Below are 19,657 nucleotides of genomic sequence, written 5' to 3' on the forward strand. Positions count from 1 at the left end.
TAATCCAATCGCAATTATATCTTTTGCTATCTGAAAATGTAAATTAAGACTGAAGGATATTTAATGCTTTTAACTTCCTGACTTGCTGCCTGTGTGAATACTTCAATATGATTGACTGTTTTCCCTGCTTGGTGGTATCACTGCTGCTGCATGCCTGGAGAGAGATCCCCTTGACTTGAGAAAGGGGAATTCCACGCTACTGTGATCGCTAGATCATGGTAGGATGCTTTCTTCAACATCAGCGGCGAACGCCCTTACTTCCCTACCAAACGTGAAATCCAAGTGAATAACAGGCATGTCTGGCATATTCATTGATAGGCCTCAGCTGGAGTATTGCGTCCAATTCTGGACGCTGCACTTTAGGGAGGATGTCAAGGCCTAGGAAGGGGTGCAGAGATTTACTGGAATGGTATCAGCAATGAAGGACTTCAGTTATGTGGAAAAACTGGAGACGCTGGGGTCAGTCCCCTTGGAGCAGAAAAGATTAATAGGGGGATTCAAGATGATGAAGGATTTTGATAAAGTCAAAAAAGAAAAGCTGTTTCCACTGGTAGGAGAGTTAGTAACCAGAAAACACAGATTTAAGATCGTTGGCAAAAGAACCAGAGGTTAGAGGAGGGGAATTATTTTTGCTTGGAGAGTTCTTATGATCTGGAATGTGCTGCCTGAAAGTAACTTTCAGAAGGGAATTGGATAAATACTTGAAGGGGAAAAATTTACAGGGCTATGGGAAAGAGCAGGGAAGTGGGACTAATTGGATAGCTCGTTCAAAGAGCCAGCAGAAGCAGAATGGGCTGAATGGCCCCCTTTGATGTTACCCATATTAGCTGATATCGTTAATGGTTCTGTGTCTTCCGGTATTGTCTTTCTCTCCTTTTAAGTCTGCCATCAGCATCTCTCGCCTCAAAACAAAACCTTTGACCTCACCATCCTTGCAAATCTCCAACCTCACTTTCCTCTCCAAAGACCTCGAGCATGTGGTCACCTCCAAAATCTGTGCCCACCTTTCCCAGTATTCCATGTTTGAATTCCTGTAATCATATTTCTGCCCCTACTGTGGCTCTTATCAGTCACAAGTGATATCCTGTGTGACTGTGACAAAGGTGAACTTTTCCTCCTCATTCTCCTTTACCTGTCTGTAGCCTTAGACATGGTTAACCACACCATCTTTCTCCAAAGCCTCTCCATTGTCATCCAGCTAGTTCCATTCTTATCTATCTAACCATAGCCACAGAATCACTTGCAATGGCTTCTCTTCCCACTCCCACTCTGTTATCTCTGGTGTTCCCCAATGATCTATCCTTGACCCCTCCTATTTCTCATCTACATGCTGCCCCTCGATGACATAATTCGAAGGCACAGAATTAGTTTTCACATGTAAGCTGAGGACATCTAGCTCTACCTGTCCACCACCGCTCTTAACTCCTCAAACTGTTGCTAATTAATCAGACTGCTTATCCAACATCCAGTACTGGATGAGCAGAAATTTCCTCCAATTAAATATTAGGAAGACTGAAGCCATTGTTTTTGGTCCCCACTCCAAAGTCCTTTCCCTAGTTACTGACACCATCCCTCTCCCTGGCAACAGTCTGAGACCAAACCAGTCTATTTGCAATATTGTGCCACATTGAATGCAAGATGTGTTTCTGATCTCGTTTTTGTGTCATCATTGAGACTGCCTATTTCCACCTACTTAATATTGCTCAACTTCACCCCTTATCTCAGTTCATCTGCTGCTGGAACCCTCATTCGTTGTTAGCTTTACTCTTGCTAACCCAATGCAGTTTTGGCTGGTTTCCCATATTCTACCCTTCGTAAACTTGAGGTCATTCAAAGCTCTGTTTCCTGTGTCTTAACTCACCAAGTCCAGTTTACCTATCACCCCTGTGGTCTCTGACCTACATTGGCTTCTGGTCAAGAAACGCCTTAATTTTAAAATTCTCATCCTTGTTTCAAAATCGCTCCATAGTCTGTCGATCACTCCATTGGCAGCAGTGCCTTCAGCTGCCTAGGCCCTAAGCTCTGCAATTCCCTACACGCCTCTCCGTGTCTACTTCGCTTTCCTCCTTTAAGATGCCCTTTAACACCTATGACCAAGTTTTTGGTCATCTGACCAATATCTCCTTAAGTGGCTTTTTGTCATACTTTATAATGCTCCTATGAAGCACCTTGGGATGTTTTATTACGTTCAAGGCACTATATTTGTTAAAAGATTCTATATTTAGATTTATAGCTCCTGAAGATTCAAACACTTAATACATTTAATAAATTCTTAAGGTATAAGCAGCATGACCTGCTGAATAGTCCTAGCATTTTCATTTTATTGCGGATTTCCCAGCACCTGTAGCATTTTGCTTTCATAAAACCTTTGACCAGCCATAGCTGAGTTCTCTATTGTGGTTGCTGTACTGTTAACTTGCTTTTGCCTTCATCCAAGTTCACTTTTATGCCACCCCACCGCCCCCCCTGCCCTTCTCCCCTTCTTTCAGGTGGCAACTCTCACCTAGGCATCGACATGATCGAGGATCGTTCATCTAGCAGTCCCAGCAATGATGAAGCAGCCATGGCAGTGATCATGAGCCTTCTGGAGGCAGACGCAGGGCTGGGTGGTCCGGTTGATTTTAGCGACTTGCCATGGCCCCTCTAAACAGTGTGTTAAGTTGGCAGCCCAAGTAGTTTATACGAAGAAGACTGCATTCATATAAACACTGATGGAGCCACTCATCGGACTTATTGCCAATGTGTGTGTGTCTGCGTGTTGCTTTGACTTGCATGTAGCTGAGACACTTGTGTGTGGATCCCACAAAAATGCCTCACCCCATTGAGTCTATGAAGCAAGTTGCTATGTTAACGTTGAAATACTGGTGAGTTTCTGCTGATATTTTAAGCTTGATTTTTTTTAAAAATTGAACAGAAGCACTTTCTGGAGCTTAACTTTGCAGTAGTTTTTTTTTTAAAAAAACACTAGATTCCCAATGTGTAATCTCCTCTTCAAAACTAATTGTTAAAATTTGGTTTTTATTCTTGCATCGCTTTGTCCAAGGTATATATACACATATATTTATTGTATTAGTTATGAAATGCAGTTTCAAAACTGCAGAGTTGATCTTGTTTGCCATTTGTACAGTTTTTTTTTTACAGAAATCACTTTGTACAGAGAGAAATGCTGTCTTAAAACCTTAACCTAAGTTAATATATTTGTATATACTATGTAAACTGGATTTGTACTGATGTTCTGTCCCCTCTTATCCCATAATAGACAAGATCTTGATTTTTTTTGTTATGTACATTAAATTCATTTTAATTTATTCCTTAAGCCATATTACCCCTGCTTGAAGTGTGTCTGCTATTGCATGACTTGTACCTCTTCATCCAATGCATCGGGCGATATCCCACAGGATTGTACACCTGCATGCAAGTGCACAGCTTTACACTGCTTTTTAACTTTTTCAACGTATTTTTAAAAAGCTAAACATATAATAAAGAAAACAGACCATTTACAGAGATCGCAGATGAAGGTTTTTATGCGGAGAGTTGAGGCAAAGACTACAACAAACTTGCGCTTCTGGAATTGTAAACTGAATAGATTTATTTTACGGCAAGAATGAGAGCGCATAAGAATTGCTACGCAAATAAGACCAAGATCTGACTAATTTGCCACATAATACAATGATGATGGGAGTTTCAAAATACTTAACCCTCAAATCTCTATGTTCCTCTAATTCAGCAAGCCTGATTTTCATTGCTCCAATATTGGGGCTGTTTTGGAATTCTCTCCCTAGACCTCACTGTCCTCTTTTAAGATGCTCCTTAAAAGATCTCTGACCAAGCTTTTGGTTATCTGTCCTATTACCGGTATCTCCTTATGTGAATCAGTGTCATATTTTATTTAATAATGCTCTTATGGGGTTTTAGAAGGTGCTAAATAAATTGAAATTATTAACTAACCACAGCAATTAATCTGTAGTCTACAACAGATCCACATGATGAGGAAAACCCCCCCAGTGGAAGGAGTGTTTTGGGAACCTGTTCCTCCCAAGCACACGCTTGGCAGCTGGGCTTCAACATTACCTCATTAGTTATAAAGCACTTTGGGATGTCCTGAAGTTAAAAGAAAAAAAATTGCCTTTATGTAGTAAGTATACTTCACCGAGACACTCCATATACAGTAGTGAGGGAGATTGCTGATGAATGAAAAGGTGTATTTAAACTCGTGCTAGCTGTGCATATAGCATAATTTATAGGGACTTGTCAAATTAGGTAAAGTGAAAGTTGTTAATTTTCAAATGTGACAATTTATGGAAACTTGTCAATTTAGTTATATTACACTTCAATGAAATTAAGGAACTTGCTTGCTGAGATTAAGTAAGAGGATGAAGGGATGTTTAATTGGATTTTCCAACAGTGGATAATGTATATGGTTAATCGGATTTTCTGAAATTACAGACATGGCTACATTTCAAAATGTTAAACACTTCAGGACATCATTAGGCGGTGAAGGGTGCTACAGAAATGTAAGACTGTAAGGGACATATAGTATTATTACCGAAGCATGCCAGTTCCTTGAATCTTTCCTGACTTGTACGAGAAAACCAATCCTGTTAAAGACAACTCATCTGCAAACAAGGGTACAGAGTCAACACTTGGAAATTAATGTAGGTTGTGTGAACTGTTTATAAATTAGTAGTCAAATATCTCAACTCCAGATTCAATGTTACCATGAAAATTAATGATGCAGGTTCTCAGAAACCAGATGGCTACCTTGCTATGTCTGGCTTGTATTTATATAGATCACCTAATTGTTTTGAGAAATTAAAACCACCATCAACCATGGCTTAGCAGATAGAACTTTTGCCTGAGTCAGAAGGTAGTGGATTCAAAACCTTGAGCACTTCCGTACCACACTGGGAGTACTGGTTTGGATTGAGGGAAAGCTGAACTGTCTGGGGTATTGCCTTGGATAATATGTTTAACTGAGGCCCCATCTGCTGACTTCAGTGGACATAAAAGGTTGTTGTCTTAGTTTGAAGAGCAGGGGAGTTCTCTACAGCTTAGGGAATAAAAATAAGGGAAGCTTCTGTCCAGACTATTGGGGGTTGTGTGTGGGGGGAAAAAGAGGGGAGAAAACTGACCTGTACAATCAGGACAGCTGATTACCCTGCCCTCAACCAATATCACTAAAACAGATCTTATCATTTTCACACTTTGCTGTGTGGGATGTCCCCTTGTGACGAGAAAAGGCAAACTGAAGAGCTGAAGTTACTGGAAGGGCCCATGAAAACTGACCCATTTTCAAGAAAATTTCACACAAAAAAGGACAAATGCTTGTGATGTTTATTTATATAATCATTCATCAGCTGTTAGAAATACAAGGAACACTCCTGCAACATGTACATATGCTTCAGAAAATTAAAAGACTTCAAAATGGCTCCACTGGACAGCAATACCTAGAATATATACTTTATACCCCACACCAACCTGAAGAGCGAGTACTTTGAACCACCAGGGTTAATTTGGTGTGCAAGATCTGAACATTCCCTTTCACTAAACTGTCACCACACGTTGTGTTGAGTGTGCTGCGCCAGCAGAAATTTAATTGCATTTCACTGAACACTTGGCTAAAAGACAAGTACAGACCAAAGCCATTCCCCGATACGTAGCACCTAGACTGCAACAGCCTTTTTAAGTAACGGTGTGCATTTAAAAATAAGAATGTGGAGGAAGAAAAAACAACAGCAAAGGCATTCCTTTCCCTTCTTCCCAACACCAAAAGCCATTTACTTTTGGCAATGTAGATGATAAAAAAAAAAGTTTAACTTAAGACGTGCAGCAGGTCACTTGGTTATGATCATACTTTGTTCATATTGGTGTACGATGCTGACACACTGTCTTGCACAGAAACGCATCAGGACGACGTCAATCACCAGCAGCATGCTTAACAGCCTCCTCTTCCCCCACCCCCATCACACGCATTGTCAGACAGCTGGGGGTTGGGGGTCAAGCTCCAGGTCATTATTGCTGTTGGCAGGGTGGTTGGGCAGAACATCCAGCTCGTCCACCTGGGGCGTTGGGTGCATGACTACCAGCTGGTCCTGTGGGATATCCGCTGCTGCTGCCGCCAGGTTGGTAATGGACTTGCTCTTCACACACTGGAAATCGACATGGCGGCTCTTGCCCTCTTCCTTCTCCCAGGACATCCTGATGAATGGTCGCTGGACATAGTTGTAGATGACCTCAGGCCGGCCGCCCGGCCTTTTTTTTACCTTCTCCTTGTATGTGGGGTAACCTGAACAACACAGAGGCATTACTGGAACCAAGAACAAAGCAGGAGGCACAAACAAACTTTCCTAGGTTGAGGGCCTTTTGAATCTTGAAAGCAGTGGAATGGGGAAGGAGGAGCGAGGAGCAGAAGGAAGTAAAAGTTAGTGAAAGAGGCAAGGGGAAACAATAAGTAGAGGTTGGGGGGTAGTGGACCTCAATGCCTTTTACATTCTTAGAATTTCCCAAAAGTATCAGAAAGGGCAGCTACTGTTGCAGGAATGATCAGCTAATCACTTTTGGTGACATTGCTTGAGGGATAAATATTGGTTGGGACAGTGGAGAGAACTCCCCTGTTCCTATTTGAATAGTCACATGGGATCTTTTACCTCCCTAAAGGGTGGATGGAAACTCATTTTAATATCCCATTCAAAAGACATGCCCCTAGCCAAACTGTTCCAGTACATTTACAACACTGGCACTACCCAACAACATAGAAAATTACCCAGCCATGTCCTGACCACAAAAGGCAGGACAAATTTGAATGTCCAATTACTGTCTCATCAGCCTCTTTTCGATCATCAGCAAATTGTTGTCAATAGTGCCATCAAGTAGCACTTACTCAACAATAATGTGTTCACCAATCTCAATGAAATCAGGCAGGAGGCAGGAAAAGGAAATCGTGTTTGGCTAATTTATTAGTTTTTTGTGGAAGAAACAAGCAATGTGGATAAAAGGGAACCTGTGGATGTGCTATTCTTAGATTTCTAGAAAGCATTTAACAAGGGTGCTATTTCATATGTTACTGCACAATATAAGAGCTCATGGCGTAGGGGGTAACACATTAGCATGGATAGAGGATTGTTAGTGAACAGGAAACAGTAGGATAAATAGTTCATTTTCAGGTTGGGAAGATGTAATGAATGGAGTGCCACAGGGATTAGTACTGGGCCTTAACTATTTACAATCTATATTAATTATGTGGATGACAGAATCAAATGCATGGTTGCTAAAATTGCTGATGACAAAGACAGGTAAGAAAGCTAGATTACGTCCTCTTCACAAATTCTATATCCCTTTGCAGACTCCTTAAGTGAGTGAGCAAAAATTTGGCAGATGTAGTATAATGTGGGAAAATGTGAACTTGTCCATTTTGGCATGAAGAATAAAAAAGCAACATATTATTTAAATGGGGAGAAATTGCAGAAGAGGGATCTGGGTGTCCTGGTATATGAATCTCAAAATTAATATGCAGGTACAGCAATTGATTAGAAAGGCAAATGGAAGTTGTCATTATTGCAAGGGAATGGAGTATAAAAGTAGGGATGTTTTTCCATAGTTGTATAGGATACTGGTGAGATCACATGGAGAGTATTGCATATAGTTTTGGTCTCATTTTTTTAAAAAAAGGATATAATTGCATTAGCAGTTCTGAGAAGGCACACTTGACTGATTCCTGGGATGAGGGGGTGATCCTATGAGAAAAGGTTGGACCTGTATCCAATGCAGTTTAGAAGCATGAGAGGTTATCTTATTGAAACATAAGATCCTGAGGGGGCTTGACAGCATGGGTGCTAAGATGTTTCCCCTTGTGGAATAGACAAGAACTAGGGGACAGTATAAAAATAAAGGGTCACCCATGTAAGACAGATGTGGAGAATTTTTTTCTCTCTCAGGTGGACTGAGTCTGTGGAACTCTCTTCCCTAGACAGCTGTGGAGGCAGAGTCATTGAAAATTTTTAGGTTCAATTAGGACAGATTCTTGATTGACAAGGGAGTCAAAGGGTATAGGAGGTAGGAAGGAAAGTTGAGGTACAATCAGATCAGCCATGATGTTACTGAATGACGGAGCAGGCTTGAGGGACCGAATTGCCTTACTCCTGTTCCTAATTTGTATGTTCTGCCAGGGTCATTCAGCTTCAGGCATCATTACAGCCTTGGTCCAAACACAACCAAAAGAGCTGAATTCCAGAGGTGAGAGAGTGACTGCCCTTAACATCGAAGCAGTATTTGACTCGGTGTGGCACCAAGGAACCCCAGCAAAACTGAAGTCAATGGGAATCAGGGGAAACTCTCCACTGGTTGGAAGTCCTACCAGCACAATGGAAGATGGTTGCCCTTGGTGGAGGCCATTAAATTCACCTCAGGACATCCTCAGGCTAGTGTCCTAAGCCCAACTATGGTTAGCTGCTTCATTAATGGTTAGAGTCTATTATAAAGGATGTAATAGCAGAACATTTAGAAATGCATAATATAATCAAGCAGAGTCAGCATGGCTTCATGAAGGGGAAATGTCTGACAAATTTATCAGAATTCTTTGAGGAGGTAACAAGCAGGATAGATAAAGGGGAGTCAGTGGATACAATATATTTGGATTTCCAAAAGGCGTTCCGAAGGTACCGCACATAAGGCTACTTAATCAGATAAGAGCCCATGGTGTTGCGGGTAGTATATTAGTAGTATATTAGTATAGGCAAAGGATTGGCTAACCAATAGAAGACAGAGTTGGGATAAGGGGGGCATTTTCAGGATGACAACCTGTAACTAGTGGAGTGCCACAGGGATGAATGCAGGGGCCACAATTATTTACAATATATATTAATGACTTGGATGAGGAAAGTGAATATATTATCGCCAAGTTTGCAGATGACACAAAAATAGGTGGGAAGGCAAGTGATGAGGATGACACAAAGAGTCCACAGACAGATTAAGTGAGTGGGCAAAAACTTGGCAGATGGAGTATAATGTGGGAAAATGTGAGGTGGTGCACTTTAGCAGGAAGAATAGAGGAGCTGAATATTATTTAAATGGAGAAAGACTGCAGAAGGCTGCAGCACAGAGGGATTTAGGGGTCCTTGTGCATGAATCACAAAAAGCTAGCATACAAGTTCAGCAGGTAATACGGAAGACAAATGGAATGTTGGTCTTTATTTCAAAGGGAATGGAGTATAGAAATAGGGAAGTCTTGCTAAAACTATACAAGGCACTAGTTAGACCACATCTAGAATACTGTGAACTGTTTTGGTCCCCTTATCTAAGGGAAGATATATAGGCATTGGAGGCAGTCCAGAGAAGGTTCACTAGGTTGATGTCGGGGTATGGAGGATTTTCTTATGAGGAGAGGTTGAGTAGGTTGGACCTGTACTCATTGGAGTTTAGAAGAATGAGAGGTGACCTTATTGAAACGTACAAGAGACTTGACAGGGTAGATGCTGAGAGATTGTTTCCCCTTGTGGGAGAATCTAGGACCAGAGGGCATAAACTCAAAGGGATCACCCATTTCAGAGAGATGAGAAGGAATTTCTTCTCTCAGAGGGTAGTGAATCTGTGAAATTTTTTACTGCAGAGGGCTGTAGAGACTGGGTCGTTAAGTATATTCAAGGCTGAGATAGACAGATTTTAAATCAATAAGGGAATCAAGGGTTATGGGGAAAACGCAAGAAAGTGGAGTTGAGGATCATCAGATCACAGCCATGATCTCATTAAATGGCAGAGCAGACTCGATGGGCTGAATGGCCTACTTCTGTTCCTACATTTTATGGTCTTATGGGCCTTCCCTCCATCATAAAGTCAGAACTGGGATGTTTGTTGATGACTGCACAGCACTCAATGAAATAGTTTTTTAAAAATTCATTCAAGGGATGTGAACATCGCTGGCAAGGCCAGCATTTATCGCCCATCCCTAACTGCCTTTGAGAAGGTGGTGGTGAATATAGGTATGTCCATAGTGCTATTAAGGAGGGAGTTCCAGGATTTTGACTCAGCAACAGTGAAGGAATGGCAATATATTTCCAACTCAGGATTGTGTGGCTTGGAGGGGAGCTTCCAGTTGGTGGTTTCAATGCATCTGCTGCCCTTGTCCTAGATGGCTGTGGGTTTGGAAGGTGCCATCTAAGGAGCCTTGGTAAGTTCCTGCAGTGCAAGTTGTAGATGGTAAACACTGCTATCACAGTGCATCGGCGGTGGAGGGAGTGAATGTTTTGGATGGGGTATCAATCAAGCTGGCTGCTTTGTCCTGGATGGTGTCAAGCTTCAAGTGTTGTTGGAGCTGCACTCATCCAGACAAATGGAGAGTATTCCATCACACTCCTGACTTGTGCTTTGTCGCTGGTGGACAGGCTTTGGGGAGCCAGGAGGCGAATTATTCGCTGCAGGGCTCCTAGCCTCTGATCTGCTCTTGTAGCCACAGTATTTGTGTGGCTAGTTCAGTTTCTGGTCAATGGTAACTCCCAGGATGTTGATGCAGAGGGCTGTAGAGGCTAGGGATTCAGCGATGGTAATGTCATTGAATGTCAAGGTGCGATGGTTAGATTCTGTCTTCTTGGAGATGGTCATTGCCTGGTACTTGTGTGGCGTGAATATTACTTGCCACTTGTAAGCCCAAGCCTGGCTATTGTCCAGATCTAGCTGCAAGTTGATTGGATAGCATTGGTGGAGTCCAGATCAAGGGGGCATAACCTTAAAATTAGGGCTAGGCTATTCAGGGATGTTGTCAGGAAGCACTTCACACAAAGGGCAATGGAAATCTAGAACAATCTACCCCCAAAAATTGTTGAGGCTAGGGGTCAATTTAAAATTACAAAGGAGAGATTGATAGATTTTTGTTAGGCAATTAAGGTTCACAGAACCAAGGTGGGTAAAAGGAGTTAAGATACAGATCGGCCATCATCTAACTGAATGGTCTACTCCTGTTCCTATGTTCCTAGTACAGGGTTCACTTTTACAGATCTGTCACAAGACTGATGTTTGTGCAGAGGATTCTCTTGCTGCATTTAGAGACATAACAGTGGCAATATAGCCCATCAATCCCGGGTGGACTATTGGATAGATGATGGTCTTTGACAGCCGGGTTCAAATCCGGCTGAAACTGATGAGATAAAAAACCCCCATGTAAGCTGGTGGGATGGGTTGAAGGAGTCTCAGAGCAGTTTCTTGAGGATGTGGGCCTGTAACATTTGGCTGTCACAGATGGGCAATCTCTCCAAGGTCACAGCATGACTGATGCGAGAAGAGTTGAGTGTTTTTTTTCTATGTTTGGCTCTGCTTGATACCGTGAGTTTAATGCTGATACAAGCACCTGAAATTGGAGTTCCATTACCAAGCATTAACATCTCTCACCTTGAGACACCAAATATAAAATGCTCCAGATTTGGACTACACCCTAGCTAGCTATCATTCACATCTCTACTGAAGGTATACACTGAGTGCTGATTCATCAAGCACCTTCAGGAAGGTGTGTGCTGGACAGGCTCATGGCTGGGGCAGGAGATCATATCATACATGAGGTAGGTACCAAATAATAGATCATGGCCAGAGCAGTAACCTTGGCTAGTCTCAATTATCGAGGGAGGTCAGAGACAAATTTATCAATTGTTCTCTTCCCCCACCACCCCACACCTGTCTCCCTAATTGGCCTTCTGTTTTTTGATCTGGATTGATTTCCTCTCCCAGGAGACTGTATGCCACCTTGAGAGGGTGGGCGATGAAGTGTCTCTTGATATGGCGTGCAGGGCATCACAACTATACGCAAAAGGCTGCATGGAGCTGGTTTTGTCCTGACCAATATTTTCTATGTTTCACGGAGACACTTCATCACATCAGGGGAGTAAATGCTGCTGGAGGCAAAAGTCTGGAATAGAACAAATCTGCTCATATCTACCAATTGTCAAGTTGAATGAATCTGAGTCAATATCGTAAGTGTGTACCAGACTGGTAATATCAGCTGCATTTACAAGGTGTTAGTACTACTTCTGAAATTGCACATAATACATAATGTAGGTCTCAGGGTGGCAAAGTACCAGAAGCAGCCAGATATTCAGTGTGCTAAATAGCCTGACCAATACAACCAGGGCATCAGTCAACACACCTCACTCACATAGTACATTAAATATAATGAAGTGATTTAAGTTCCACACAAAAACATATTGTTAAACTTCACCCTGTAATGCACTTTACTCCCAAGTTTCCCAAGTACTTACCATTACGTATAAAGTTTATTCAATGATATCTAGGCAAAAACAGAGCTTACCTTCAATACCCAATCTGATCTTCTTCAATCCTCGCTCTTTTAGAACAGTCTTGGCTACATCTCGGTTCTCGATATATTTGAAGAATCGGTATAACTTTGTACTGTAAATAACTTGGAAAACAAGACTGACATTACCACAACTTTGATAAGGAAATGTGTTAGATTCATTTCTGTTTATTTTCTTTGTAGTCCATTTAACAGGTTCAGAAGCATCAAGTCACTCCTAAATTATAGCTTCCATGTTTCGCAAAAGCACGTTAAGTTCTAATACTTGCTGTCTGGGATCAGACAAAAGAGGTGTCCTAAGCAGAGAAACCAGAGAGCTCAGGGGAAATGTAGTAAATAAATAATGGGGAGGAAGGAAAAAGGGTGCATCGGCGTGTGTGCCTGTGGGTCTGTGTGAAGGACACACAAAGCTGCAGGATGCATTGAGTGCACATACCAGCATTGCTCTCTGATATGGTTTTTTTTTGTCCAATTTGCCTCAGTATTGTCTACTTTATTAAACGATTGTTGGGTTTGCAAAAAAAAAAGACAATTGCCACAGAATGCTCGGCACAGTCCCAAACTAGATCCAATGTGGTAAATGGTGGGTTGATAGCAGGGAACTTAAATAGGAAAATTAACCTTTGGTAATGAGTCTTCACTCTTTGTTGTCCCAAGATAGCATCGTTCAACTAGCTGCCAGGGGCAATGCATGAATGGCTGCCCAGCTGCAGCAAAATTTGAAGAGTAAGATGCAAACTAGTATGATAACAATGGCATATGGGTCCTCTGTGATTAATGAAGATCTGCTTGGCTAAGCTTTAGAATCATACAGCACAGGAGGCTGCCATTGGGCCTGTGCCCTCTTTGGCAGAGCTATCTAACTAATCCCAGTCACCTGCCCTTTCTCCATAGCCCTGTAATTTTTTTTCCCTTCAAGTATTCATCCAATTCTCTTTTGAAAGTTACTATTGATTTTGTTTCCACTGGTGCATTTCAGATCACAACAGCTCACTGTGTAAAAATAATGTTCCTTCATGCCTCCTCTGGTTCTTCTGCCAATTACCTCAAATCTGTGCCCTCTGGTGACAGACCTTTCTCGCACTGGAAACTTCGAGCCTCTGTACTCATCAACAATCCCAGCTACAAAATGGGTTGATTTTTACATATTCTACCTTACACGATATTAGCAGTTATGCCTCAGCTGTATCACTGGATACTGCCGGGTCTGAATGTTGGGGGTTCAACAACAACTCGCATTTATATGGCATCTTTAATGTGGTAAAACATCCCAAGGTGGTTCACAGGAGCGTTATCAAACAAAATTTGACATTCAACAACATAAGGAGATATTGGGGCAAGTGACCAAAACTTTTGTTAAAGATATAGGTTTTACAAAGTGTCTTAAAGGGAGGAGGGGCAGGGAATTCTGAAGCTTAGTGCCCAGGCAGCTGAATGCATGGGCGCCAATGATGGAGCAAAGAAAATGGGGATGCAACAAGTGGCCAGGGATCTCGGAGGACTGTAGGGCCTGATAGGGAAAGGCAAGGCCACACAGAGGGATTCGTAAACGTGGATCAGTTTTAAACAAGGCATTGGTGGAATGGGTTCCAGTGTAGGTCAGTAAGCACAGAGCAGTAACAACATTGTGTACATATGCATGTCCGTGCCATGTGATTATCTTTTGAAATTTCACACTGCTCCTTCACCATTTCAAGTTGTGAAATTTGTGTTTTAGTTACTATAACATTGTTATTTATTTCCTTCTTCTGGCTACGGTCTCCCAGCTCTCTTATAAATGACCGCATGGCAGTATTCAAAAGAGTAGAAACATTCTCCCTTGTGTCCTGGGCCAATATTTATCCTTCAACCAACATTAAAAGATTAAAAGGTTATCTCCTATCACTGGCCCTCTATCCAGCTCTACCTGTCCCACCCCCCACCTTAAACCAGCTTATATTTCACCTCTCTTCTATTTTTCCTTAGTTCTGTTGAAGTCATACGGACTCAAAACGTTAACTGTGTTCCTCTCCGCAGATGCTGCCAGACCTGCTGAGTTTTTCCAGGTATTTTTGTTTTTGTTTTGGATTTCCAGCATCCGCAGTTTTTTGCTTGTATATTAAAAGATTAACTAGTATTATCACATTGTTGTTTGCAGGATCTTGCTATGTGCAATTTGGCTGCTATATTTCCCTATGTTACAACAATGACTATACTTTAAAAGCACTTTATTGGCCATAAAGTGCTTTGTGAAATTCTGAGGTCATGAAAATTACTATTGAAAGGGCAAGTTCTTTCTCTCTTTCACATGCAGGAGAGGATACATTCCACAAATCAGTTTGCAGCAATGCCATGTCACCTCTTGTTTAAAGATATTCTTAAATTTAGATTGGCCTATTTAGATCTGTTGGATTTTGATTAGTCGGGGCAGGACAAAAGAAAACTATTGTGCTAAATAAATCTAAGTACTTAAGGTTGGATCCAAGAACTGAGCATCTTAACTCCAGATCAAGTAGAGGGCGGGTGACCAGATAGAGCTTGGGTGATAATGGACGCGTTTTAAGGTCAGATCAGTAAAACCTTTGCTTGTCCCTTTGATAAATCCCAGAGCTGTTATGTAAGCTGGCGCTATGACGCAGATCTCAACAGAAAGGCAATAGCTATTTTTGAACATTCAGAAAGATGCCCCCAGCAAGCAGCTTTCTCCTCAGAGACTGTAGCACAGCTCCTCTGATGATTGAACCTCAGCTCTTAGTTTACTACCAGGTGTAGTCACTTGGTTTTAAAAGGGTTCTGTACTGACTGGCTGAAGAAAAATAACCCTTCATCACAACCCCACAAAGATACAGGTACTTAGCAAGGATCCAAAACACCAAGGTCAGCACAATCAGTTGCCTCTACGTTGCTCGAGAGGGACTTTCTGTAGCTGCAGAAACATACATCTACCAGCTACTTTTATACATACAAGATCGAAGCACAAAATCTAGACAAACTTCCTAGCATTCTCAGGAGGTGCTGTCTTGGATGAGATTTTAAACCGAGGCCTCATCTGCCCCAGGAGATGGATGTAAAAGATCACGTAGCACTATTTTGAGAAGGAGCACGCAAGTTCTCCCTGGTGCCCCAACCAATATTTATCCCTCAATTAACATAACCAAAACAAACAAGAGATTATCTGGTCATTATCACATTGCTCTTTCTGGGTCCTTGCTTTGCGCAAATTGGTTGCTCTGGTTCCTACATTACAAGAGTGACTATAATTCAAGAAGTAATTCAATGGCCGCAAAATGCTTTAGGACACCTGATGTTATAGAAGGTGCTATAAAAATGCAATTATTTCTGCTTTTTGTCTAACAGAACTCCCCTTGGAAATGGGAATCTGCACACTCCATTGTTTTTAGATCAAGGTTACTGAAGTAGTTTATCAAACACTATTAATCCAAAGTAACACAAATGCCACTTCTCCTCACTCCAATGCTGGGAGTAACCAAGAGATTATATCTAGTGTTCTACTGTTAAACAATTAGATGAAACTTGCATAGAATTACACGATGTATAGCACAGAAACAGGCCATCCATTCCAACAAGCCCATGACAGTGTTTATTTTCCCTTCAGCCTCCTCCCATCATTCTTCACCTAATTCTCATCAGCAATACCCTCTACTCCCTTCTCACTCATCTACTTATCCAGTGTTTCCTACATACATTCCTACATTACAGCTACTGAAGTACTTTTGAAATGAAGTGCTTTAAGATGTCCAGTGGCCACAAAAGCACTTTCTTTTCTCTTAACGGTATCTATCCCATTTGCCTCAACCACTCCCTGTGGTAGCATGTTGTTCCACATTCTCACCACTCTGGGTAAAGAAGTTTCTTCTGAATTCCCACCTTGATTTCTTATATTCATGGCCTCTAGTTATGCTCTTCCTTGCAAGTGAAAACTTCAGTTTCTTTGCTGCAAACATGAAGGGAACTCTCCTGATGCCTGCACTCAGGATGGTCTTTACATTTCAGGATAAGTGAGTCCTTTGGGACTTCAGAATGTCTCGCACACAGGATTTGTTACTTATTGACTGGGAAGAATCTGGTGCATTAAATATTCTCTGCTCAGTTTTCTCCCCATCTTTCTGAAAAGGTACAAAGATCAGTTGGGTACAGTTTACCAAGCCTTTAGTACCGCAGACAAAAATGTTTCTTCACACAGGAGTGATGTGCCATTCCACAATGGGAAAGGTGGGTATCAGATTCTAAATTCACTCTGTCCACATTTTCAGCAGGAAACACTGGACAGGATTCCCAGCCTGATGCTTCTTTCTTAACTCAGGGGCACTGAGACTAATTACTGCCTCTTCAAATACTGCTCCAAATTAGCAAAGCACAACCTGGGAGCCAAACCTGGCAATCTCAGGTCCATACAGCCTTGTTATAAACCAGTGAGAGACAGAACTGCATTTGATTTTAACATTCATGCTTAACAGGACGATTCCCAATTTACATTGTGTCCTACAGACTAACTTGCAACATGCTCAGGTGCATTTTAACAGCATGAAAAAAGAACTATTAATTTAATCCACCACCATAGGGAACATCATCAGATAAGGCCCCAATACAGACAAGGAAAACGGAACCATTTGTGCTATTACACACATCTTTATTTACTAGGTTTAATGAACCATTTCTCTCTCCTCTCCAGTTATCTGGACTACTGCTCCCTGATCCCCTAAATGGAGCCTGCGCTTAGTGTCCAAGTTTGTTTTGTGGCTTTTTCACTGTATTGAGCAGAAAGAACCTCAGGCCAAGAGAGAGCATTGTAAACCGAATTCTGGCAAGATACGTGTTCCCCCAGAAGAATGAGAGAAATTCTGCATAGTTCAAAGTCACATTGCACAATAATCAATGGACACTGTACGTGCCTATCCCCAAAGAAGATGGATGAAATTTTAAAAACAGCAATAGTTATCCAGAAGTGTGCCCACGCACCAGCATGAAAGCTTCGGGTTATGCTGAGTGAAGCAAATGTCACTGGAATTAAAGTTCAGCAGCCTGTGGAGCGCTGCTACACAAAAACACAACAGATATTAATATGAAATACTATGGATCTCATTTGAATATGAAATATTTTTGCCCAAAAGCAATTGTCTGCAGCAAGTTGTTTTATGACTGTTTAACAGCTTTGAATAATGAAATGTGTGTAGTGGTGCACAAGTGCACACACAAATAGACAAGGTTAAGACTGTGAATGTACCACAAAAATTATATACAAACATATGAAACAGGAGCAGAAGTAGGCCATTTGGTCCATCGAGCCTGCTCCACCATTCAATAAGAAATTGGTTGATCTGTTTGTGTTTTGAATTCCATATTCCCAAATACCCCCGCTAACCTTTGATTCCCATGTCTAACAAGAATCTATCTATGCCTTAAAAATATTTAATTAAAGCAGAGAGTTCCAAAGTTGCATAACACTAAGAAAAAATTTTTCCTCATCTCTGTCCTAAAAAGGCCACCCCTAATTTTAAAACAGTATTCCTTAATTCTGGACTCACCCACCAGAGGAAACATCCTTTCCATGTCCACCTTGTCAATACCGTTCAGGATCTTATATACTTCATATATCTATATAATATTCCACAAAATACTATATTGCCGTTCCTTCACTGTCGCTGGGTCAAAATGCTGGAACTCCCTTCCCAACAGCACTATGGATGTATCTACACCACATAGACTGTGGCAGTTCAAGGTGGCAGCTCACCACCAATGCTGGCCTTGCCAATGATGCTCAAATCCCATTCACGAATGAAGAAAAAATGTTAGTCTTGCAAAAGCCATTCGAGTTTTAAAACTGAACATGAAAAAAGCCGACATCACTTTCCAAGGATCAACTAGGGGCAGGTAAATAAAGGCAGCCAGAGATCAAATTTCTAAAAAATACCTTGTATTTATATAGTGCAAGATGATGTCTCATATGCTTCACCTTCACAGATTTATACATTTAAAGAAAAAAAGACTTGCATGGCTTCAGGATGCTCCAAAGCACTTTACAGCCAATTAAGTACTTCTGAAGTGTAATCACTGCTTTAATGTAGGAACTGCAGCAGCCACTTTACACACAGCAAGCTCCCTAAAACAGCAATGTGATAATGACCAGATCATCTATTTTTTGAGAAGTTGGGTGAGCAACTCCACTCTTTGAAAGAGTGCATTGAGATCTTGTACATATATCCAAGAGGGCTGACTGGGCTTCAGCTTAGCACCTTACCCGAAAGATGGCACCTCTAATAGTGCAGCACCGGAATAAAATGTTACCGTATGCAGTTAAGTCTCTTGAATGGGGCTTGAATCTACAACCTTTTAACTCAGAGGCAAAAATGATATCCACCGAACTACTATAACTAAAGATGATGGATGATGATACACAAGTTATCTGCACAAATGGGCGAAGCAACCCTTACCCCAATAGATAGCACCCTCAGCTTTGTATCACTAGAAACTGCTGAGACCTGTGGTAGGACAATGCTGTACCAATTCAGCAATGCTTTGCTACCCCATTGTTCTAAAGAACATGGAGCCTCCTCACTGATCAGAAGCTTCTAAAGAAAATGATGGTGGTGAGCTATTAAACTAGGACTTTGAAAATCTTCAACGCAAGAATCCAAAAGATAACATGAACAAAGTTATCCAGAGGTTGAGAATTGCAAAAAAAAAGTGGCAGATGAGATCAGCAATAAATCAGAAATGTAAACAGCACACTTGAGTAAAAAGTTATGCCCTGAAATGTGCTTTTAAAGAGTTATCATGCAATAAAATTACATGGATGTACAAAACTCCAAGATTAATGTACTGGAAATATACAGCATCAAACTGACAGCTTACTTTGTGAATATTCCTCTCCCATCTGCGGTGGATACTCCTCATCCCAGTCAACCACATCATCATCGGTTAATACTACAATGTGGCACTCTCGGTCACCACTCTGGGCGCTGGCCACCATCAGTGGAAGAATCATTTCCTCCAGGTAAGATTCAAACTGTTTGCGTGCTCCATCGTTGGAGAGTTCGTGCATGAGAGCACCTTAAATTAAAACAAAAGCCCATTTAATATCTCAGAGTTCTACTGGAGTTCCAATGGCAGAACTGAAGAAGTAATCCCAGTTTCTTATCATGAGAGAAATCGACCAGTGTCAGTTACTTGACTTTGTTGTTCTTGTCCAAACACCGAAGAGCAGAGGTCTTTCCCATCCTCAGAGAACGGGGAGATCGCTCCTGTATGTATATTGATTGCTTTTGACGTGGCACAATTAGAACCTCAATGGACTTGAGCCTTCTGAGCAAGGGGTGATTGGAATAGTGAGTAGCTAGCACTGATTACACTGATGTACCACCTCCG

At 41.5% G+C, this 19,657-nt stretch overlaps 2 protein-coding genes across 8 annotated transcripts in view; one reads left to right on the forward strand and one right to left on the reverse strand.

Moving 5' to 3' along the window:
• The window catches only part of bmal1a (basic helix-loop-helix ARNT like 1a), a 56,215-nt gene extending 52,715 nt beyond the window's left edge, over positions 1–3,500 (forward strand). For all 3 annotated transcript variants that reach the window (XM_078549381.1, XM_078549382.1, XM_078549383.1), the window contains one exon: positions 2,490–3,500. In XM_078549381.1, coding sequence (XP_078405507.1) covers positions 2,490–2,647 — 158 coding nt within the window. In that variant the 3' untranslated portion in view covers positions 2,648–3,500. The remainder of the gene's footprint in view (positions 1–2,489) is intronic.
• A 1,820-nt stretch (positions 3,501–5,320) lies between these two features.
• btbd10b (BTB (POZ) domain containing 10b) overlaps positions 5,321–19,657 on the reverse strand; it is a 102,207-nt gene continuing 87,870 nt past the window's right edge. For all 5 annotated transcript variants that reach the window (XM_078549386.1, XM_078549389.1, XM_078549388.1 and 2 more), the window contains 3 exons: positions 19,145–19,342; positions 12,287–12,397; positions 5,321–6,286 (listed from right to left, as the gene is read on the reverse strand). In XM_078549386.1, the coding sequence (XP_078405512.1) occupies positions 5,976–6,286; positions 12,287–12,397; positions 19,145–19,342 (620 nt within the window). In that variant the 3' untranslated portion in view covers positions 5,321–5,975. The remainder of the gene's footprint in view (positions 6,287–12,286; positions 12,398–19,144; positions 19,343–19,657) is intronic.

Source organism: Cetorhinus maximus, chromosome 9, assembly GCF_964194155.1.
Source record: "Cetorhinus maximus chromosome 9, sCetMax3.hap1.1, whole genome shotgun sequence".
Taxonomy (NCBI): Eukaryota; Metazoa; Chordata; class Chondrichthyes; order Lamniformes; family Cetorhinidae; genus Cetorhinus; species Cetorhinus maximus.